This window comes from Sarcophilus harrisii, chromosome 4, assembly GCF_902635505.1.
Source record: "Sarcophilus harrisii chromosome 4, mSarHar1.11, whole genome shotgun sequence".
NCBI classification, from domain to species: domain Eukaryota; kingdom Metazoa; phylum Chordata; class Mammalia; order Dasyuromorphia; family Dasyuridae; genus Sarcophilus; species Sarcophilus harrisii.
In genome coordinates this window covers 146,876,151-146,901,803 of record NC_045429.1, presented here as the reverse complement: position 1 = coordinate 146,901,803, position 25,653 = coordinate 146,876,151, and the positions used below count along the sequence as shown (strand labels likewise).

The 25,653-nt window shown below is 33.6% G+C and overlaps 1 protein-coding gene across 3 annotated transcripts in view; it reads left to right on the top strand.

The window, feature by feature from the left end:
• The window catches only part of GRM1 (glutamate metabotropic receptor 1), a 433,745-nt gene that overhangs the window by 342,947 nt on the left and 65,145 nt on the right, over positions 1–25,653 (top strand). For all 3 annotated transcript variants that reach the window (XM_031937657.1, XM_031937660.1, XM_031937659.1), the window contains exon 5: positions 25,149–25,395. In XM_031937657.1, the coding sequence (XP_031793517.1) occupies positions 25,149–25,395 (247 nt within the window). The remainder of the gene's footprint in view (positions 1–25,148; positions 25,396–25,653) is intronic.

Sequence of the window (25,653 nt, the reverse complement as noted above, 5' to 3'; positions counted from 1 at the left end):
TCTCGGTTCTATTCCCTTCATTTTGCATCAATTCATGTGAGTCTTTTCAGGTTTTTTTCTGAAATCATCTGGCTTGTCATTTCTAATAGTAGAACAATATTCCATCACAGCTTTGTTAGTCATCCCCCAATTTATGGGCATCCCTTCAATTTCCAATTCTTAGCTATCACAAAAAAGCTGCTCAATATTTTTGTACAAATAGGTTCTTTCCTCTTGTTTCCAATGTCCTTAGAATATAGGTCTACAAATGGTATTGTTGGATCAAAAAATACACAAAAGTGGATTGATTTTTAAAATTAAATCTGAATCACTTGTCCAAGGTCACTCTCAACACATAAAGAAGAGGTATTGATGGATATTTAAGAACAATGAAATGAGGTGGTGGTTTTATTCTCATTTATATCCTAAAAACTGTAACCATTGTCTCCTTCATTCATCATCCCCTTAAAGAAGTCTCTGTGTAAATGGACTTGTGGACTGAATATCTCTCTTCATTTTGCCTGCTTAGACATTTTGTGCTTCCAACTTTTACCTGTTAAGAGTTTGGGATTTTACTAATAGTTGTAACAGGACACTGGAGACATTGACTGAGAATAGGCAAGAACCTCAGTACACCATGAAATCTCATTGGGAATGATTCTAACACTATAGTGAACTGGGGAAAAAAAGAGTGACTAATAAGTCCAGCCTTAAATGCTATAGGAAGAAGGCAAAAGAGAATCAAGAACAAATGTCATAAAAGAAAGCAGGACAAACTTAGAGGAACAGATATGCAAAAAATTTTATGAGGACAGCTGTACAGTATGAATAGAGTTACAGACCCAAAAGTGATAAAGGACAAATTTTAAGACAGACAGACAAAGAATTGTGTGATTGGAATGTGTAGAAAGTACAAAGAATAGAGGGACAGATAGATGGCACAGTAGATAGAATGCCAGGTCTGGAGTTAGGAAGATTCATCTTTGTTAATTCAAATATAACCTCAGATATTTACTAGCTGTGTGATTCTGGGTAAGTCACTTAACCCTGTTTGCCTCAGTTACCTCATCTGTAAAATGATCTGGAGAAGAAAATGGCAAACCAGTCAAATGTCTTTGCCAAGAGAACCCCAACTAGGGATCACAAAAAGTCCAATAGGACAATAATTACTGAAGAATAATTGAGGCATTTCCTTGGCATTGTCTTTCTCCTCCCATTTTAAAAGGAAAACTTCTCTTTTTCCCATCAAAGTTAGGGCCCAGAGAATAATTTAAGAGGAAATCATAAGAAAAGGAGACAAAGGAAGTATTTTCTATTTAATGATCCACCCTACATAAAGGTGTGGGCCAGGAGTATCTTGACCTCTTCAGCTTATCATAATAATAGCATCATTACTACACTGCCACATAGTATGATGAACTTTATTTTATATTGCTATTTTTATTGGATTGTCTCTAAACTAATAATTTGCTAGTATCATATCAAGTTCTTTAAAGAAAAGAATCCTTAAATATATTTTAATACTCAACAATAATCACATTCCAAATAAATGCTTATCTTATTCAGGAACTATGTTAATCATTCTGATTGGGGCAATTGAGTTAATATAGAAGATGAAGTTACAGTAATTATCTACCTGTCACTATTGCAATTTAAAAACAAGACATATTTCCTTTGTAGTTATATTTTGTTCTAAGGAGTTGCTGATAGTTTTTCTACACTTGATTTTAAAGGTGGCAAAAGTTACCTTCTTATTCCTTACCAAAGTCTTCAACAATCCAAGTCTAAACAACTCTATCTCCAGCCCCTTCTCATAATATTTCCTCCATTTAATGCTGTACATTTTTTAAACTGAAATACCCATTATCATCTTATATGATTATGTGATTTTTCCCCCTCTGTTCCTTTGCTTAGGTCATTGCCTATAGTTGAAATGTTGTTTTCTCATATTTACCTACTAATAGACTCTCCTTTAAGCTTCACTTCAGATTCTATTACTGACTTTTCTTTGATTTTCCTGGTGGGGATAGAGATGGGTGGATCATTGTCTAGTTTTTGTACTCTTCTGATACATTTTTCATGCTCTAATTTGTAGAACAGTTATTTGTGTATGTCACCTCCTCTATTATTTACTTTTTTCCTTCAGAACAGAGTTGCCCAGTTTTATCTACCTGAGTACTTTCTGATATGCCTAACAAGTACTTCACACATAATAGGAACCTCAAAAATGTTTGTTGAACAAATGAATGTAAAGAAATTATAGCTATTGTATTAAGAATTGTAGGCATAATGAATTCTCTTTTGGAGTTAATTAGAAAACATTAAAATTAAAGAACTTGGAGGTTATGACAAAGAAGCCTGATAAGTAGGGAGACTAATTGGTTGTATGTGGATGTGCCTTGTCCTTTAAATATTACAGCTGTATCCCTGACAAGGCACTCATCACATTCCCTCTAGTTAGCTGGCAAACAACTACTACAGAGCTGCACAAATGAGCTACCCTAAAGGGAATGTGTTTTACCTATGAAATGTTAGGTGTCATGTCAGAAATTGAAGTAATAGGATATATTTAGTTTTGCTTTTGGATTGCTAATCATTGGCCCAGGTTTCAACCCTCATCGAGCATAAAGAACTGATGTAATATAGCTTTCTTTTGAGATACCTCATGATGCTGGTTTGTCTTCTGGGGTCTCTTCCCAACCTCAACAGAACCACTAACCAATGCTATTGAATGTTATGGCTTGTACTCAGCTTAAATGTTTCCCAGAAGAAGGTTTTTAAATAATTGAAAGACAGACAATTTCATATACAGGATAGAGAAAATAAAGATATGATTTTTCTCCATGCAAGTTTATTGGATTACTCCCTCCCTCCCCCCAAAAAAATATATCCATGGACCATTTAGAGTATCTGTAGATCCCAGATTAAGATTCCTGGACCAGATAATCTCAAAGCTTCCCTCTAGCTCTGACTCTATGATCTTATTACTATTACTGTCTAATTTTATGAATGATAACTTTAAAATTGTGAAATAGTTAAAAGAGCCTTTTCATTTTAAGGAAATAAAGGTTCCCTGAAATTAACACAACTTCAGAAAAAGAAATTTCTAGTTATTTGTTACATAATCAGGGAATTTTTATCTCAGAAGTAGACATAGAATATATTTAGAGAATTTTTGTATTATTATAATAAATGTGTGCCAGATTAAGCTAAGCAATCAAGATTAAAATAATGAGGATAATATGTGCTTGATTAAATAAAATTTCCATTCTGCTCCACCTTACTTAAAATGAAATTTACATTTTTGATAAATTGTATAGAAAAAAATGAGAACATTTACATTTTTATTTACATTTAATTTAATGATGTATATGATAAGAATTCTTTGGAGAAAATAACAAAGATACAAAGAAATAAGAAACAAAAGAGTCAGAGAAACATGAATCAAGAGCAAGTTTATTCCTGTTGAACTGAACTATGTCTTGTAATACTCTTGAAAAAAATCTAAACAAACAGAAGGATAGCATCCGGTGCTTAGTTGCCAAATTGAGGACAATTCAAAGCTTTGAGGTTATTATGAAAGTCAGTGGCCTGATTAATGTTGATTCAATTAATCCAATACCCAGGTGGTTTGAAAGAATCTAAATTCCATTTGGTTTGGCTTACATATGCTCAAGAAATAATTTTAAAAGACTTCTCACTTTTTAAAAAATCTGAATTTAAATACTTTTTAATTGACTACAAGGATTTCATGGCAAAAAGAATGAAAAGAAAGCATTTCTTCAGCAAATTGTCTAGAGGATCAAATTCTCTAGCATACTTCTTCTCTTATGGTACCTGTTGGAAGAAAATGGGCTGGGGAAATTCTCAGGTGAAGGCTTGAGATTCTTTACCAGGAAATTGGATTGAGACTCTATAAGAAAATCCTAGAGTCATTTGTTCCTGAGATAGAAAAATGCTTTGCTAATTCCTATAGTATCCCCTTGATCTACTACTAGCATAATAATCCTGGCAAAAATGAAATGACATTAGTCAGATATGAAATATTCTTGATGAAATCATGCTGCTTGTTTTTCTCTTTATTATGTCTTCCTTAGTAGGGATATGGGAAAAACATGTGATTTAAATAAAAAAGGCAACACCCAGATGAGGAAAATCATTTTGCTAATGTAGGTCAATACCTCCTCAAAAAATTATAATCTTAAGAGTTATCTAGAGCCCAACATCTTAAAATGTAGTTCATAACTCTATATGGGGTCTTGTAACTGAATGTGGGGGTCACAAATTTGTGATTCATTATCAATAAATGTTTGATTTATATAACTATTGTATTTTATATCTATATACATGCCATGTATATATGTCATGTGAAAATTTCTTGAGCAAAAAGGAGTCATGAGTGGAAAAACTTTAAGAAGCCTTGGCTTGGAACATTTAGAGATAAAAATGACTTGTCCAGAATCATGAAGCCAGTCTGTATCCAAGTTGAAACGTGAATCCACATAACATCTTTATGTGTCAAAGAGTGGCTCTCTACCTGCTACACTGGCTCAGGATTGAAAATCATAGTGGTGATCATAAATCCACTAGAATTCTGATACAGAAGAAAGTATGACAGTGGGGTGAAGAGGAAAAGAACAATCAATTAACACATGTAGGGCTTGAGTTTGAATCTTGGTTCTGCTTTTTGCTACTTATTTACATCAGACATTTGGGACCTCACTTTGTTCAATATTCAAATGAGGATATTAATAGTGGATAGCAGCTCATCAGACTCCAAATTTATGATTCAATGATTCTATGATTTTAGGTATTAATTGCTTATGAAGCATTTTTGAACTTTATTTCCCAACCCAAATATTATTCTTGTCAATTAAAACAAAGGCAAAATATAGAATTCAACTTTTCTCCTTTTCCTGTTTCCATTAGTCTATCTACTTTGTTATTCTTAATTTCCTCTCTTGCCTTGTTTATTCTGAGTTTATTTTAAGCTTCAGCACTATAGATGCTATTGTTACAGGATTATGCTGTGATTTTGTATCGATTCACCATAACTTGCCCTTACTTCCATCTTTTGTTCTTATCTTTTAAAAATTTAAATCGCATCTTTATATATAATTGTGGGGGTAAATACTATTAAGTGGGAAAAAAATCTAAGTTGCTCAGTGTGTTCCTTGTGTATCTATAATGGTTTCTTTTGATAAATACTCCTTTCCTTCTTCAATAGGATTTTCTTTGTCTCCAATATTTCATTCTTGAGAACCTTTCATTACTTCTGAACTTACTTCCTCTCTCCCAAGCCCTAGAATTTAAGTATCCATAGAATATTACCTATTCTTTTCTAAGCTTTTTGAAATCTAGTACCCTTAAATCTAAGACACTTGTCTGACTGTGGTTGACTTTCCTCTCATTCAAAGATTCCTCTCATTCAGATTCTAAAATGGACTAATCACAATCTGAAATGTTTTCCTTTTTTTCTTGATTTTTTAGAATCTTCTTTCTCCAAGGTTTATATTAGGCTTCTGTGAAGATCGCTTATTTTTAAATCAGCAGGAGTCAGGAATTCAGGTTAGGGGAAAATCGTCAGTCTTCATTCTCAGTGAAGAAGGATCGGAGGTGGAAGAGAATCGGCGATAGCAATATGTGCAGCCGAGTCAAGAAGCTAGCTAAACCAGCAGCCACACAACCAGCAGCTAGGAGCATGGAACCCAGGCCCAATCTCTCCCAGCTTCTCTTCCTGTCTCTCTCTGCCTCCACCCACCAAAATCGTCATTTCCTATACAACACATCAGGACTTGCATGGAGAGTGGGCAGGGACCATTCTTTATCCAATCATGTATATTAATAGAGTATAGCCCAATTACTATTTAGCCTCATGTACTTGGGACCTCAGTGCATCAACTCAAACCTCAGCCCATTACAGGCTTCATTGTACTGTTCTTCCTTATTTTCTTCTCGAGTACTTTATCTACATTTGTGTTTTATATCTATCACTTTTCACCTTCTAAAAACAGCCCTGAAGTCAGGAGGACCTGAGTTCAAATGTGACATCAGATACGTAAAACTTCCTATCTGTATGTAGGACCCTGGGCAAGTCACTTTTGCAAGTCCAATTGCTTCAGAAAAAAAAAAAAATCTTTATTTCATGTAGAAATATTTTGGTATTAAAATTGTCTTTTTTTCCTCCAACTTGTTCAAAAAATGTCCTTGATTTCTCTTTATCCCAGGGATATTCCATATTCACCCAGCCCCTAACTAACATTCATTAATTCATACAATCACAAAATCCTGGAACTGGGGAGTTGGAAAAGAATGTAGCAGCCATCTTAGCCAGAGATTCACAATCTGTTTTGTGCCAAGGAACTTTTTGGCAGTCTGGGGAAGCCTATGGACTCTTCCTAAAAAAATATGTTCACTTGCATAAAGTAAGATACTTAAGAATCAGTTCTCTTGGCCTGTAAAGTCCTGAAGTATTTTTAAAACAAATTCATGGATTCTAGGTTAAAAACCTGTCCTTGAGTCTAAGTTGGATGTGAATAGAATCCCTAATATAACATGTCTGACAAGTAGCCATTCAATTTCTGCTTAAAGCTCTTCAAGGCATGAAAACCAATCTACCACATGTTGAGGCAGCCCATTTAACTGGCAGACCCTAACAGTAGAAAGGCTTTTTATTTGTTGTGGTGGTTGTTTTTCTGAAGTGGGTAGTTGTCAATTGCTTTTATAAATCTTGGGTGGTTCTGTGTTATGTTTTAGATAAATAGCCAGGAAAGACACTAGACCTCTGTTTCTGTTGTCAGGTTGACCAATGGCTCTCTCAGTTACCTTCCTGGTTACTCCCATCCATCCCCAGTCCACCGCAAAATGTTAAGTACTATTGGTTTTTTCCTCTGACCCTTATGAGAATGAAATCTTACCTAACAGTCTCTATGGTTGTACTATATAATTCTTAAGAGAATCCAGCAAAAATCTCAAACTTGTTTTAAACTCTAATTGACCAGTTGTCCTTTGCCTTTTCTTTCTCCTTTGTGAAATATTCTTTAATTATCAAAACATCCTGACAAAGGGTGTTGCCCATCTTGTACTGCAAAGGGGTGCTTCATTCTCCCAAACAACTTGGAGCATTCTTTGAGTGCCTTCATCTTCTCCTCCAGGGGACTTGCCTGCATTTAGAACACAAATAATAGTTATTCAGCTATGGCAGAAATATAAACACCACATATTCTATACTACCATTGTATAATTTCTCCTACTCTCTAGACAGATCAAAATTTTCAGGCTTGATTAAAAAATAACAACAATTTGTGGTTGTTTACACTTCAACCTAGAGTACTTTTCAAATTTTATAATGAATTATCCCTTTTTAAAAGAACTTGGACACATCCACTTAGATTCATTCTCCCAAAAAACTTGGAGCATTCTTTGAGTACCTTCATCTTCTCCTCCAGGGGACTTGCCTACACTTAGAACACAAATAATAGTTATTCAACTGTGGCAGAAATACAAACACCACATATTCTATACTGCCATTGTATAATTTCTCCTACTGTCTGGACAGATCAAAATTTTCAGGCTTGATTAAAAAATAAAAACAACAACAATTTGTGGGTGTTTGCACTTCAACCTTAAGTACTTTTCAAACTTTTATATTGAATTATCCCTTTTTTAAAAGAACTTGAACTCATCCACTTAGCTTCCTTTTCTTAGACTTAATAGTAACTTCATAGCCATACTTCCTCTTAAGCCTTTCACTGGACTCTACTCCATCAATAAATTTTACTCTCTCATTGCTACATATGCCTTTTCTTGCTTATCTTTTTCTTGACAACTTCTTGTTGTTGTATCTTCCTCTTCAGATTCTACTTTCTAGATCCTTTTATGTCCTGCTTAGTTTTCTTTGATTCTTCTTTCTCTTTCAAATTAAAACTAGAATTTGGATCAGAATGTAGGTCTGGAAGTTGCTCTTCAAAGTTTTTGGAATTTCTCTTAAATTTCTCTTTTCTAAATTTAACCTTTGAACTATCTCAATAGTCCAAACCTCTCCAGATTACATACTAACTTCTTCTATTACTTCTTCAGTTTGTCTCTTTTCTTTCACTTTCTCTCCCTAAACTTTCTTTCTTTTATTGCAGAAGCACAAATGTAATTTTGAATAAAAAAAGACTTTTAATGGCCAAATGAGTTTGAGAAAAGCTGTTCTAGACAACTTAACTTTGCAACATTATCAGGGACAGTTGCTATGGTAAAGAAAATAGTCTCGTAAAACCCACATAATTTGCTAAATTTGTGTCATACATTTCCCCAATGCTAGTACCTTGGATTATTGCCAACAGTGCCAACCCTGAGGATAGTAACTAAAGAGACAGTTCTCAGCTACAACATCCCTCCCAATGTGTCATGCCAGGGTACTGGTAGGTTATGAAAGTGTGCAGAGTCTCATTTGATTTACAGAAACACCAGAGCTGTTTGTGTTTGTTTTAGAAGATAGTGTGAACTGTTCCTTTGCAAATAATCCCTGGAAATATGTGCCTTGACTGCCAGCTTCTTGGGTAACAAAGACTGACAGTACAAAATTTATTCCAAGAAGTGACAGTAGGCAGAATTTCTATCAGATGCTTTGTATCATAGAATAGCTGTGCACATCTGGAAAGCAAATCCCTACAATATCTAACAATAATAACGTTTTTCACAGTAGGCAGTCATATCCACTGTCATCAAAACTTTAAAACTCTATTTAACTTCCTTTAGTTGTACAAAAGTCTGCATGTAATGTTATCCTTCCCATTAAAACCAGACAAATCTGAAAATGAATACAAAAATGAATGATCAAGCTATCATCTATTATTAAATGAAAATTAAGTCTTTGCAAGTCACTTGATATTCCTAGTAATGAAATTAGAGAACAAAATGAGAGGATTGGTTTTGGAGTATGGAATTTACATAAGATACTTCACAAAGACTGCTCTGCAGATATATCTCTAGATATTGCTATTCACACATTTAATTTGTTTGCCCCATATACTATGATGTAATAGTGAAATGACTTGCATGTAAAAATCTCTAAGAAAACTTAGAAAACATCGTATATACAGAGAAAGAGAAAAACAGAGGGGTGGGAAAAGAGAGAGAGAGGGAGAGAATAACAGAAGGAGAAAGGGAAGGGGAGAGAGAGCGAGACAGAGACAGAGAGACAAAGGATATGTTCAAAAAGTTCTTAGAAGAAAAACTGCAAAGTATTCACAATCATATGTATGAATGCTTTACATCATTAATAATAAGAGAAATACAAATCAAAACACCCCTGGAATTTCACTTCATATAAAAGTCGAAAATGACAACAACGTAATATATATTGGATTACTTGCTGTGTATAGGGAGAGGGTGGAGGGAAGGAAGGTAATAAAAAATTTGGAACACAAAATTTTGCAAGGGTGAAAAATAAAATTTTAATAAAAAAGGAAAAAAAATCATTAAACACTTGAGATTTAGGGGGAAAATAGCAACAATGCATGTTGAAGAGCTAGAAAAAAGAAACGAATGCATTGTATGTAGTTTTGGAATGGTATGACCATTTCTGAAAACAATTTGAAATTATGCAAATAGAGTGAATAAAATGTCTATAGACTTTGTGTAGAAATCTATAACCTCTAAGGTTTTTGTTGTTTAGTAGTTTCCAGTCATATTGGGGTCTTCATGACCTCACACCAAGGCCAACTGTGAGAGTTTAGAAATCCCTTAATCTCTTTAACCTCAGTTTCTGTATCCATCAGAGAGACATAAAAGAACAAACTCCCTTGGAGTTATCATGAGAATCTGAATGAATATACTCAAAGCATTGCAAATCTTAAAAAGCTATGTAAATGTTCTCTTTTTATTGGTGTAAAGCAGAATTCAAACTCAGACCTTTCTGAGTAAAAGTACCTCACATTATGTTCTATACTACATAAGTGTTCCAAGACTCTATACTAGTTGAGCTTCAGTTTCTCCTCTGGTCTACTACGGAGAAGAAAATGATGGACAACTCCAGTATCATTGTCTAGAAAACCCCAATGGATCCAGGAAGGCTCAAATATGACTGCAAATAACTAAGCAAGAATCTTAGAGGTTGTAGTTGGTACTAAGTAGGACAATGAGCATAGAGCATTTTATATCTATAAAGTTTTTGTGTTAAATCTAATATACGCATATATTTTTATACAATTATCTTGCTGCACAAGAAAAATCAAATCAAAAAGGAAAAAATGAGAAAGAAAATAAAATGCAAGCAAACAACAACAAAAAGAGTGAAATATAGAATTCCCAGTCCCTCTATTTTTGTCTGCCTGAATTTTTGATTTTCTTCACAGGCTAATTGTACACTATTTCAAAGTCCAACTCTTTTTATACAGCAAATTAACTGTTTGGACATGTATACATATATTGTATTTAACTCATACTTTAACATATTTAACATGTATTGGTCAACCTGCCATCTGGGAGAAGGAGGGAAAAAGTTGGAACAAAAGGATTTGCAATTGTCAATGCTGAAAAATTACCTATGCAGATATCATGTAAATAAAAAGCTATAATAAAAAAAAATAATTTAAAAAAAGAGTGAAAATACTAGGTTGTGAATCCACACTCAGTTCCCAGTCCTCTCTCTAGGTGTAGATAGCTCCCTTCATCACCAGATCATTGGAAATGGCCTAAATCACCTCACTGTTGAAAAGAGTCATGTCCATCAGCAACTATAAAATTTTATTACAAGTGTAAACTATGATTATTTTAATGTCTGTGATCCCTTCAGTACTTCAAGGATGGTCCTTCCTTAACAAGAGTTGTTGAGAGTTGCTATGACTGAAAAGCTTATTGTCTTACAACCAACCTGGAGACAAGCTCCTGTGTGGCCAGGGTCATATGGGAAGCTTTTACTGATTGGTAGGACTTGCAGTCTTCTGAGATGGCCTTGGAGAGCCCAAAGTTACCTTAAAATAATCAAGAAATGCAGCATTGGAAGGGACCTCTGTATAGGGTCATCTAGTTCAACCTCACTTGAAAATGAATGTCTTTTAAAACACATCCAATGAATGATCACCTAGCCAAGAGGTGTCAAACGTGCATGCAACCCACAATATATGCACATGCAGCTCAAATGTGGCTTGGGCTAAATTAAAATTGAATTAGAATAAATTTAACAAAATAAATAAAAATACAATTAGAAATATTATTAATATATGGTTTTCTAAGTCAAAAGGCAGCCTTCAAGAATTCTTATGTATAGTCAATGATCTTGGTTTCAATTTGTATTTGATGGTACTGACCTGGAGTCTGATAAAAGGACAACAGGAGATGTGAAACTTATGGCTTCCCAAAGTAGTCCATTAGACTTCTGGAGAGCTCTAATGGTTAAGAAGATTTTCATTACATCAAGCCTAAATTGGTCTCTGGAACTTTCATGCTATAAAAGAAAAACTCACTACTCTGTGTTTTAGACACAAATCTTCCATGGATAAATTTATAATTATCTAATTCTAAGCATCTTTTCTTAGAGAGAAGATTCATCCTGTCTTTGAAAATTTCTGTGACTCAAATAGTTCTACTAATTTATCAAAAGGCAATACTTCAAAATAAGATAAAATAGAGTTAACATTAGCTAATACTTAAATACATCAAATAGAATAATCACTCAACTTATGGCCCACCCTAGAGAATAATTTCCCTAAAAACCATTCAGGCCTGATTTAACTACTTCCTCTAAGGAGTCTTTCAGCCTGATAAAAGTTGAGTTCAAGAGACACTCTATTAGTTGAATTAAGTAAATATGTTCTTACTTCTCTTAGTCTTAATCTTAACCAATTTCAGAGAAAATGCTTTCCTGAGTTGATCAGGTCTTTCTCTTTAGACATTGGCTAGATCTTTCATAAAAATTACATTAAAAAGATTTCAGCACCAGTGTTTTTGGGACTGATAAAGGAAAAGTGATTAAGTTTCTCATTTGGATTACACCAAGAACTTCATACTACGGCATTGTTCTAATGTTATTTTATATTATGTAGCTTTAAAAGGGATTGGGGTAGGGGAAGGTTTGTATGCCTACAGAACTCACTGTACCTAATTCTGCCATCTAAGGCCAAATATGATCTTTCCTCAATTTGTCAGACTTTGAAATATTTGAAATATTATGTTTTACCCTGAGAATTCTCCAGGTTACTTTTGACCACTTTCTTCAATAGATTCTCAAATAGTATGGGCTTAAAGTCCTTCAGCATGCTGGTGGTCCTCTTCTAGATTCTCTGCAGCTTATCATGTCTTTTCCAAATTGTAGCTCCCAGAATTGAACCCACATCTCTAGATGGTATCTAATGATTGCAGTGTATAATTGGACCATCACCTTATTCTTAGAAGCTACATACATTTTTTCAATGTAGCTCAAGCTCTCAAATTATTTGATTACCTGCCATACAACCCTGATGACTCATATTAAGCTAATAGTGTTACTAAAAACCCCAGAACATTTTCAAACTTTTTTTATCATAGTTTCCCCATTCTATACTTGTAGAGATTTTTTTGAATCCAAATGTAAAACTTTACATTTATACCTATTGAATTTCATCTTATAAAATTCAGCTTGAACATCGAGCCTATCATAGTCATCTTGGATTATAACATTATCCCCAGTATGTTAGTAATCCCTCTCAATTTAGTGCCATACATTTATACCTATTGAATTTCATCTTATAAAAGTCAGCTTGAACATCAAGCCTATCACAGTCATCTTGGATCATGAAATTATCCCCTAGTATGTTAGTAATCCCTCTCAATTTAGTGCCATATTCAAATTAGATGAAAGAGAATAAGCATTTATTAAGTTCCTACTACATATAAGCACCTTATAAATATTATCTAAGTTAATCTAATTTATCCTGTGAAGAAAGTATTATCATGATCCCTATTTTAGAATTGAGGAAACTAAGGTATATGGAGATTAAGAAATTTGCATAGGGTCAAATAGCTACTGAGTATCTGAGTCTGGATTGAACTCAGGTGTTCCTGACTCTGACTCTATTCACTGTATTACTAGCTGCTGCAATATGACATGATGAGCATGCCATACCTTGGTATATCCAAGTAATTGATTTAAAAATGCCTTATTGAAGGATAAAAAAAATGATGATGAAATTTAATGGAAGACTATGCTCATTTCATAACAGTAATATCATCATATTAAATGTCATTGATGCAGTTGCTAGTCATTTTTCTCCTGGCTACAAAATCTCTATATTATTACCCTGGAGTATAAATAAGCTAGCATTCTTCATTTAAAAAGTGCTCTCCTGGCCCAAAGGCCAGTGGCAAGGTTAGGTGGATTGAATTATGAATTGAGCCACAACCTAAGGCTACCAAGTTCAAGAAATTGTAGATCTTGTACCCCCCTGATACTTAATATATTCTGTTTCTTACATCACCATGGTATCCCATGTATCCCTCCACCTCCTAGAGAGTCATCCCATATGACAAATAGTATCTTTTGGGAGAAAAAAAGAGGAAAATTCAACACACTTGATCAATGCATTAGAAAAGACTAAAAAGCATGTACAAAAAACCTATACAATTAGGGATGTCTTCTTATATTTCACTTATTCCTTACACTTTTATTCTGTTTGCTATTAATTTTTTATTGTCTAGTTCTTTACATTGGTGTAGTAACTGTACATATTGTTTTCTTGACTAACTTCACTCTGCATCAAATCATGTAGATCTTTCCATGTTGCTATATATTCGTAATTGCTTACAGCACATTAATATTCCATTATGTCCATGCATCACATTTTTGGTCATGCCTAAAAAATAGTCATCTACTTTGTTTTCCATTCTAAGCTTTCAACAAAAATTATTGCTACAAAAATTTTGATATATATAGGGACTTTTTTTCTTATCAGTGGCTTCCTTGGGTTGTAAGCTCAATAATGAAGTCTCTTGTTCAAAGTGTATAGACATTTTATTCACTCTACTTGCATAATTTCAAATTCCTTTCCAAAATGGTCATACCATTCCATAACTCTGCACAATGTAATGCATGTCTATTTTTCCACTTTTTCAATATGTATTGTTGTCATTTTCCTCTTAATTTCAAGGGAAATTATTTTTCCTTTTTTATTAAAACTTCTTTATTTTCAAAACATATGCATAGTTAATTTTCAACATTCACCCTTGCAAAACCTTGTGTTCCAATTTTCCCCTTCAATTCCCTCCACCCTCCCTTAAACAATAAGTAATACAATATATATTACATTGCTGCCATTTTTGTATTTTTTGAGACATTTTTTAGGATATAAGGTGAAACTTCAGGGTTGTTTAATATTAATGATTTGAGGCATTCATACACATGATTGTGAATACTTTGCAATTTTTCTTTTAAGAACTGTTTGAACATATCCTTTGACCATTATGCTTTTAGGGAATGGCTATATTCATATACTTGTTGATTTGGTCTGAATGTTGAAATCTTTAGCAATTGAAGCAGATCCTGCCTGGGACAGTACCACCTTACCAGATATGGAACAAAATCTTCCTTAATGCATTTTTCTATTTTCTATGATTTGGTTTTAAAATGCCTCATCAGTTTTCCTTATTTATTTTTCTCATAAAGTAGCAAGGTGGGGGGGGGAATATAATATATTAGCATTATTTTCTGGGTCTGTTGATCTAATAATCTGGAAACAATTTTCTTGACAACTACACCTTTAACTCTGCATCTTTCTATTATACAAACACACACATACATATATATCTATATATATCTCTATATATGTATGTATGTATTTAGAGCTGGAAAGGGTCTTAGAGGTTATCTTATTAAATGAGTCTTAAAAGGTCTGAGAGAAAATCAGTGTCAGAAAGAGGATTCAAAGAAAGGTCTTCAACTTTCCAATAAAATATGCTTTCCATGGCAACCATGTTATTTCTCTGCACCATGAAATCTCTTTGTGGAGTGTCTTCTCTGCCTAAAGTTCAGAGAATGTTGAAGGCTTTTTGTTTTTGTTATTTGTTTTGATCTTTTTTGCTGCCAGCATGCCCAGATTCTCTTTTGAAGCTTGATTCTCTATCTCTTTTTTAACAGCTTCTTATTTTCAAAATACATGCAAAGATAGTTTTCCACATTCATCCTTGCAAATCCTTGTGCTTTTCTGCTTCCCTTCTCCTCACCCCCTCCCTTAGGCAGCAAACAATCTGATATATATTAAACATAAACAAGTCTTCCATATATAATTCCACAATTATCATGCTGCACAAGAAAAATCAGATCACAAAAGAAAAAAGTGAGAAAGAAAAAAAAAAGCAAACAAACAATAAAAAAGTGAAAATACTATATTGTGATCCACATTCAGTCCCCATAATCCTCTCTCTGGATGCAGATGGCTCTCGCTATCACAAGTATATTGTAATTAGCCCGAATTACCTCATTGTTGAAAAGAGCTATGTCCATCACAGTAGGTCATCACATAATCTTATTGTTGTCATGTACAATGTTCTCCTGTTTCTACTCACTTCAATTAGCATTAGTTCATGTAAGTTTCTCCAGGCCTCTCTGAAATCATCCTTCTGATCATTTTTTATATAACAATAATATTCCATAACATTCATATGCCATAACTTATTCAGCCATTCTCCAACTGATGAGTGTCCACTTAGTTTCCAGTTCCTTGACATTACAAAAAGGGCTCTTACAAACATTTTTGCACATGTAGGTTCTTTTCCTTTTTTGTGGTCTCCTGATACAGGGCCAGTAGAAATACTGCTGGATCAAAGGGTATGCACAGTTTGATAGCCCTCTGAGCGAAGTACCAAATTGCTTTCCAGAATGGTTAGATCAATTTACAACTACACCAACAATGTATCAGTGTACCAGTTTTCCCACATCCCCTCGAAAGTTTATCATCATCTTCTCCTGTCATCTTAGCCAATCTGAGAGTTGCATAGTGGTACTGCAAAGTTGTCTTAATTTGCATTTCTCTAATTAATAGTGATTTAGAGCATTTTTCATATGACTAGAAATGATTTTAATTTCTTTGACTGAAAATTGTTTGTTCATATCCTTTGACCATTTAGAAACTTGATTCTTTAAAGGGATGGTGCCTTTTCCCTCTCTAAATATTTCCTATCACATTTAAATGGATATAAATAACTGAGGCCTAACATTGTTTCCTTACATCATCTCATCGATATAATACAATACAATCTAATAAACATTAAATACAATCTAATAAACATTAAAAGCCTACCTTGTGTCAGACACTATGCATCAGCAAACAGCATTTTTTCTCTTCTTCTGATGTAGCCCTGGCTTTTTGGTTATCCTTTTAAAGTTTAATTTTTTTCAGTTAACAAGTATTTATTTATTATTGATACCACTTCTTTTTGTAATCGAACAAAAATAAAAATACAGCTCTCATTAAAAAAAAAAAAGATGTAGTCAAACAAAGCACATTACTTCATCGCTGGTGTCCAAAATTGTACTTGTACCTTGAGTCCCTTATCTCTCTGTCAAGAGGTGGGCAGCATACTTCATCATCAGTCTTTTGGAAGCATGGTTGGGTGTTTCATTGATCAAGATCCTTAATTCTTTCAAAGTTGTTTTTTCTTTATGATGCTGCTATTGCTTACATTTCTGTCCTGGCTCTTGATAATTTCACTTTGCAAAACTTCATATGGGTCTTCCTAGTCTTCTCTGAAAAGATCTACTTCGTCATGTCTCTAATTTTCTATTAGAGTCATATGCCATAATTCACTTAGCTGTTCCCAGTTGATGTATATCCCTTAGTTTCTATCTTTTGCTACTGTAAGAAAGCTGCTAGAATTATTTTTGTTCATATGTGTCTCTTTTTTTCATTTTATCTATTTGAGATATAGATCTTGTAATGGTATTGCTGGATTAAAGAATCTGCACATTTTAGTTACTTTTAAGGGGAAAAATTCCAAACTTCTTTCCAGAATGGCTGGATTGATTCACAGTGCCACCTATAGTAGCTCCTGTGCCAGTTTTCTCACCTCACCACCATCTTTGTCATCTTTGCTAATTTGATGGGCATGAGGTAAAACTTAAGAATGGCTTTAGTTTGCATTTCTCTCAGGGCAAATGTAGGAATTTGCATTGCTTAACTATATATATTTGCAATTGGTTTCGTTTGTTCTTGCTTTTTCAGTGGGAGATGAGAGGAAAAGAATTTGAAACTGCAAATAAAATAAATTTAAATAAAAAATTAATTTGCAAATCTCTAATTATTAGTGATTTAGATTGTTTTTTGGTTTCATTTGTATATGCAACTATTTCTTGTCCAAATCAGGAGCCTTGAAGCAATGTTAAATGATTTCTGTTCCTCATCCCAGTAGCATAACTGGACTGTTGGAAACAGGACAACTATATTAGATCTAGAACAGTTTAGGGCATATCAGTTGTTCTTGACATGCCCACTCCAGCAGGACTTCCACTTCAATAAATGTTATCCAAACAAAATCAATTTAACAACTAGGTTGCTATAATGGAAAGAAAGCTGAATTTAGAATAAGAAGTTCACATCTTAGTTCTATAACTTATTACCTAAAGTGACCTTAAGTAAATTGCCTCTTTGTGATTCATGATCCTTTTTCAGAAAATGAGACAGTTGGACTGAAGATCTCCCAGATCCTTTCTAGGTCCATCTCTACAAATCTTTTATCTGAGTCCTACCACTTTTAATACCATTTAATACTTTTGAGTGAAGCATATTTTTCTCCTTTCTATATAATTTGGATAAAAGGGACAGAACTAGTTGTGAGTAGGATTTCATCTTTGACCCTTTCTGTACCTTTTCTTACTGTCCTCTTAGTGGAGATTCTAATGGTTCTATTAGCATGTTGTATGTGGGAACAGAGAATACTTCATTTTGGCTAGAACATAGAAGGTATAGAAAGAATTAATAGGAAAGAAAACTAAAACTGTGAGTAGTATCAAATTTTGAAAAACTTTGAATGCTAGACAGAAGAATCTGAATTCAGAAAGTAATAGAGAATTAGTTTTTTTAATAGAAAAAATAAATAACCAGATCAACACATTAAAAAGGAAATGATTATTCTGTCAACTAAAATGAAGGTTAGATCACAAAGGGAAGAGAAACAATGCAGCAAAGACAGAAGGCTATTGCTGCCATTCAGAGAGGTATTAATGAGGATGTGTCAAGGGAACAGAGAAGAGTGAAAGGATGACAAATTTAGTGGAATCATCAGAACTTGGTTGATTAGTTATGAGAGGGAAGAGAGAATAAAGAATCAGTTGATGATAATTCCAAGGTTACCAGTCTGGGAGACTTGATACAATAAGCATAAGTGGTGAAGTCAGAAAGATGATCGTGTTTAAGAGAAGGAATGAGCTCAATTTTGTATGAATTGAGATGATACTGATTCTGGTTACTTTTTCAGTGCCAGAGTGACATAAGATTGTTTACTCCCTACCAAGAAGAAGGAGTGTGTCTCTTTTAATGCTCACTAAGGGTTTTTATGCAGAATCTTAAAATACTTTCTTTCCATTTCTTTGAGATTTATTGTACAAACGACTTAAGCATTAGTGAACATAAAAAAGGGGGCTTAAATTATTAGGTTGGGCCTGGAGTTTTAAAGAACAAAGTTTGGAAAAAACGGTATGGTTTATTATTTATATTACTGTTCCTCAGGGCTTTGTGCAGGAATTTGTTCTAACAACATAGAATTGTACACTCTTTGCTCTCATTTTCAACTAATAAAAATTACTCTCAGATATCAAGCCAAATAGCAATGATTTTAATTAATTATTATAGAGCCATAGATGGACTGATGTAAATTGTTGGATTATTCAACTAGACAATTACAGAGACATAGGAACATCTGACATCAGAAGACATTATAATGATTTCTTTTCCTTAAACCTTTTGCTATCATTCTACCTTTTTCTTCCAAGCCATGTTCAAGTACAACAGTATTGATTTATTCATTTATCCATTCACATCATCTTTTGGACATCTCAAATTGGATTTTTCTGGAGGGAAGGGGCAAAAAAAAAAGCATTTATTTTTAAATGCCTACTATGTAACAGGTACTGTGCTAAGTCCTCAAAAATATCATAGGCATTTCAAACTTAGCCTCCCAAAATAGAACCAATTATTTTTCTCCCCAAAGATACCCCTCTTTTGAATCTCTCTATTATTTTTGAAGCTACCACCATACTCCCAGTAATCACTGAAACTTTGGTATAATCTTTAACTCTTCATTCACGCATATCCAATCTGCTGCTAACTATTTCTTCATGGCATCTCTAGTATAAAATCTTTTCTTTACACACATATAATCACTACTCTTGTTTGACCTCTCACTTTTTACTTGGACTATTTCCACAGCCTTTTAATTGTTCTCTCTACATCAAGTCTCTCCCTATTCCAACCTATTTTCCACTCAAAAGCAATTTTTCTATAGTACATATCTGATCATATTACTCCATCATTCATTATATGTCAGTGGCTCTCTTTTGACTTTAGCATCAAATACATAATTTTCTTTAATTTACAATTTTTCCATAATTCTTGGTCTTAATCCTTTCCATGTACTCTGATTCAGCAACATTGGCTTTCTTCTTGCTCCTTCCAAATGACACTCTAAATGCTAATCTCTGATTGTCCTTCATGCTTGTGATTTTTCTCTAACTCCTCTTCTCTGGATCTTGGATTCCTTTGCTTCCATCAAGACTCATTTCAAATTCCACCTTCTACAAAGGGCCTCTCCTTTTTTCTCCTGATGCTGGTCTCTTTCCTTCTCAGATTACTAAATATATATCATACACAATAGTTATTGATTTGTTGCCTTACCTCCATTTAAAACATAAAAACATTAAAAACAGCTGCTTAAGGTTAGAGACTATATTTGTTTTTATATTCCTAGAGCTTAGCACAGAACTTGGCACATAATAAATGCTTAATAAAGACTTCTTGAGGAAACTATATTCTCTATCTTAATATTAGTTTCTTCTTTGTAATATTGAAAGTGACTAGGGAACCAGGAGTACTTCTACACTGGAGCCTTGATATCACCAAATTTGTAATGCCCCAGTATGGTTATAATAAGGTACTTATTCCCCCACTCTGTGGAATGTTTGCCCTGGACTCCAGAGAAGAAAATTCCCTTTACTACAGAGGAGCAAAAATGGTTACTTTCTATTCCAATTTTGGAAACTTTATAGTTAATTCTATATTGTGGTTATATTCTGGTCTAAACATTCCTCATTGACTCATATTTCCATTATTGAACAAATTATTAGGTGGTAGAGTGGATAAAACATTGAAGATGGAGTCAGAAGACCTGAGTTTAAAAATCTGTCTATTTACCAGCTATATGATCTGAATTAGTCACTTAAACTCTGTCTTCAGTTTCCTCAACTGCAGAGTTGGGATAATAATTGTATCTACATCCCAGGGTCATTGTGGGAATAAAATGAGATAATAATTGTAAAATGTTTTATAAACATTAAAGCAAAATATTGGCTAAATGTTCATCATCATCATCATCTTCATCATCATCATTTTTACTATACAGGATAAAGGGTTTTATTGTTCAATCTTTTCAGTTATGTTCAATTCTTTGTGATCTCTCATTTATGGTTTTCTTGGGAAATTTACTAGAGTAGTTTCCCATTTCTCCAGATCATTTTATAGATGAGGAAACTGAGGCAAACAGGATTAAGTGACTTGCACAGGGTCACACAATTAGTGTCTAAAGTCACATTTGAACCCAGGAAGATGAGTCCTTCATGACTATGGACATTGTTGGAGTCAAGTGTCTCCAGATTAAGAATCCCTGTTCTAAAGGAAGGTTCTAAATGTGGCATGGTAGGCACTGAAAATTAATCCTTTCTATTGCCAAAATCTCTTTTGTGAACATCAAATGACCAAAATGTAAAGAGTTTGAAGCATTCAAAGGAAGTCATCAAATATAGTCTATTCCTTACCAAAAATCTCCTCTAGAAGGTCCCTAACTTTAATCTTACTTGAAAACATCTATGTTTAGAGATGTAAGCATTAAGAATTTCTTCCTGAGTCAGTCAAGTTTATTTTTGAACAACTTTAATTATTTGGAAATTTCTCATGTGTCAAGCCCAAATCTTTGTCTGACCTATTAAAAATGATCCTACTGTTGTTGGATGAATATAATTTGCCACCGATAAATTTGCAGTTAGGTAGTGTGATAGATTAAGAGCATGAGCTCTGTAGTAAGGAAGAGATGAGTTCAAATTTGGCCTCAGATACTGTTTGAACCTGGGTAAGTTATTTAATCTTGTTTGCCTCATTTTCCTCATCTGTAAAATGAGCAGGAAAAGGAAATGGCAAACCATTCCAGTGTCTTTATCAGGAAAACCCCAAATGGGATTACAAAAATCGGAGATAATTGAAATGACTAAACAACTACAACACAATCTTTGGTACTTGAAGAATGGAGAATAGCATCATAATCTAATAATTGCCTATTAATAATTACATTGGCTATCTCTGTAAATAATATGTATCCTACAATATGTGTAAACAATATGTTTGACCATATCAGGAATACTGTGTTCATTCCTTCTAGGCCACATTTTAGGATAAATATTGATAAACTACAGAACTAGTATAGGGCTGGTAAAAGGACTCATTCCTATTATATATGAAAACTGGTTGAAGACTCTGGGTGTATTTATTCTCGAAGAGGTTAGGCTAGTGTGTATTCTCTTCAAGAATTGAAGGGCTTAGTTCCAATTGTTCAGTAATGAAGAGAGTCAGTTACACTCAGAGAGAGAACTATGGGAAATGAGTGTGGACCATAACATAGCCTTTCCACTCTTTCTGTTATTGCTTGCTTGCATTTTTGTTTTATTTCTCAGTTTTTTTTTCTTTCTTTCTAGATCCGATTTTTCTTGTGTAGCAAGACAACTGTATAAATATGTATACATAATTTATTTTTGAACAACTTTAATTATTTGGAAATTTCTCACTGTGTCAAGCCCAAATCTTTGTCTGACCCATTAAAAATGATCCTACTGTTGTTGGATGAATATAATTTGCCACTGATAAATTTGCAGTTAGGTAGTGTGATAGATAAGAGTGTGGGCTCTATAGTAAGGATTTAACATATGCTTTAACATATTTAACATGTACTGGACTTCCTGCCATCTAGGGGAGGAGGGGGGGAAGGAGGGGAAAAGTTGGAACAGAAGGTTTTCCAAGGGTCAATGTTGAAAAATTACCCATACATATGTTTTGTAAATAAAAAGCTATCATAATAATGATAATAACAATTGAAGAGCTTTTGGGTAGAAGAGAGAAATTAGACTTGTTCAGTTGGACCTCAGAGAAAAGAAATAGGAGTAATAAGTGAAAAATGCAAAGAGATAAGCATAGATTTGAGGTCCAGAAAAAAATTACTAAAATTTAGAACTATTCAAAGATGGGATGGATTACCTCTGGAAGTATGAAGGTCCCTGCAAATTAAACTAAAAGGTGTTGAGATTATTCTCAAGACTTGATTGGGCAACTCAAGTAAGAGAGCTTCATTTAACTGAATCAATTCAAAGAATCAATAAGGAATAAAATTATTACTCTGCAGATGACATCATGATATACTTAAAGAATCTTAGAAAATCATCCAAAAACCTACTCAAAACAATTCACAACTTTAGCAAAGGTGCAAGATAGAAAGTAAATCCACACAAATCATCAGTATTTCTATATATTATTGACAACACCCATTAGCAAAAGATAGAAAGAGAAATTCCATTAAAAATAACTGAAGACAAAATAAAATACCTGGGGGTCTACTTACCAATTCAACCTCCAAAACTATATGAACACAATTACAAAATGCTTCTCACATAAATAAAGTCAGATCTAAACGACTGGAAAAATATGAATTGCTCATGGGTAGGCTATGCTAATATAATAAAAATGACAATTCTGCCTTAATTGGTTTTCTTGTTCAGTGCCACACCAATCAAACTGCCAAAAATTATTTTGTAGAACTAAAAAAAACAAAATAGGAAAATGTACCTGGAAGAACAAAAAGTCAAGAATATCAAGAGAATTAATGAAAAAAAAATACAAAGGATGGTGGCTTATCTGTACCAAACCTAAAACTATCATCAAAACCATTTGGTACGAGCTAAGAAATGTAGTACTGGATCGGTGGAATAGATTAGATCTACACATGACACAATAATCAAAGCCTATAATAATCTAGTATTTGATAAACCCCCAAACTCAAACTTCTGGAAAAATAATTCACTATTTGAAGATATTTTCTGGGAAAACTGGAAAATAATATGTCAGAAACTAGGCATAGACCTACATCTGACACCCCATACCAAAAATAGGTACATGATTTGGGCATAAAAGGTGATACCATAAACAAATGAGGAGAACATGGGATAGTTTACCTATCAGATCTTTGGAGAAGGGAGGAATTTAATGACCAAAGAAGAATTAAGGAACATTATGAAAAGCAGAATGGACAACTTTGATTTACATTAAATTAATGATTTTGCACAAACAAAACTAACAGAAACAAAATTAAAAGGGAAATACAAATCTGAGAAAAAATCTTTACAGGTAGTATTATTGATATAGGTCACGTTTCTAAAATATATAAAGAACTGTGTCAAATTTATAAGAATACAAGTTATTTTCCAATTGATAAATGATCAAAGGATATAAATGGAAAATTTTCAGATGATGAAATTATAGTCATCTATAGTAATATGAAAAAATTCTCTAAATCACTATTGATTAGAGAAATATAATTTAAAACAACTCTGAGGTACCACCTTATACTTCTCAGATTGACTAAGATGACAGGAAAAAAAATAATGATAAATGTTGGAGGGGGATGTGGGAAAACTGGGACTCTAATACATTGTTGGTGGAGTTGTGAAATGATTACTCTCCAATGGAGAGTAATCCAGAACTATGCCCAAAGGGCTATAAAACTGTGCATACCTTTTGACCCAGCAGTGCCATTACTGGGTCTGTACCCCAAGGAATCATAAAGGAGGGGAAAGGACCTACATGTACAAAAATGTTTGTAGCAGCTCTTTTTGTGGTAGCAAAGAATTGGAAAATGAGTAGATGGCTATCAATTGGGGATTGGCTGAACAAGTTGTGGTATGTGAAGGTAATGGAATATTATTGTTCTATAAAAAATGATGAACAAGGGATTATAGAAAGGCCTGGAAATATTTATATGAACTGATGCTGAGTGAAGCAAGCAGAATCAGGAATACATTGTACACAATAACAGCAAGAATGTATATGATCAACTGTGAAAGACTTGGTTCTTCTTAATGCTTCAGTAATTCAAGCCAATCCCAATAGAATTTGGACAGAAAATGCCATCTGCATTCAGAAAAAGAACTATGGAGACTGAATGTAAATTAGCACATGCTATGTTCACTTCTTTTTTCTACTTTTTTATCTCTCCTATGGTTTTTCCATTTTGCTTTGATCATTCTCTCCCAATATGATTCATAAAGCAATGTATATTAAAAATAAATAAATTTAAAATAAAAAAGTGTCATGGATGCCTATCCTTCTTGAATATCTTTCTCCTGTTATGGGTAAATTGATCAACATTGGTTAACTGTTGAGTGATCTATGATTGGGTCACTATGTTGTAATAATAAGTCTAAGATATCAAGGGATAGTCTTGAATCAAACTCAACCCAACACATTTCCCTCCATGGGATAGTTTCAAATAAAGTGGATAATCCTTGGTCAGGAATGTTGAAGGGAAAATTCTAATTTAGGTACAGGTTGGGTTCTGAGGTCCCTTCTAAGTTTTGATATCCAGTAATTTTGTGTATAAAAGTGACATAATAGAAAAAAAAACAAACCTCGATTTAAAGTTCAAGAACCTAGGATCAGTTCTTAACTGACCTGCTTCATAGGCTATGTCACAACCTCTCTAAGTGTTTCTTAAGTGTAAAATGGTGAGATTAGACCAAATAATCTCTGAATTCTCTCCTTGCTATCAATCCCATGATCCTCTTTTTAAAAATATCTTATTTGAATTAAATCATGTTCAGATAAAAGGCATAGTTCTATTATTTCTTACTACTATTATTTATTTTCTCTTTCTTGTTAACAATTTTGTTTTTATTATCACAGGCAATGAGAGTTTAGAAGAAAATTATGTCCAGGACAGCAAAATGGGCTTTGTCATCAATGCTATCTATGCTATGGCTCATGGACTACAGAATATGCACCATGCTCTCTGTCCTGGACATGTTGGTCTTTGCGATGCTATGAAACCCATTGATGGCAGTAAGCTCTTGGACTTCCTCATAAAATCCTCCTTCATTGGTGTATCAGGAGAAGAAGTATGGTTTGATGAAAAAGGAGATGCCCCTGGAAGGTAATGAAGCAATTCAATAAAATAATTGGCTGGAAATTAGATTTTCCTAAACAGATGGAAATATTTTGTTTTAATTTCCACTGAAGATTATTGGGAGCAATATAGCTAGAGATAAATAAAAGCATGTTTTGGGGGGAGAATGAAGGTAATAAATGCATCCATCTTACTCACATTACTCTGTAGAATAGGGCTTTTTAAACTTTTTCCACTTACTACCTTTTTTGCCTGAGAATTTTTTATATGACCCTGGGGATAGAA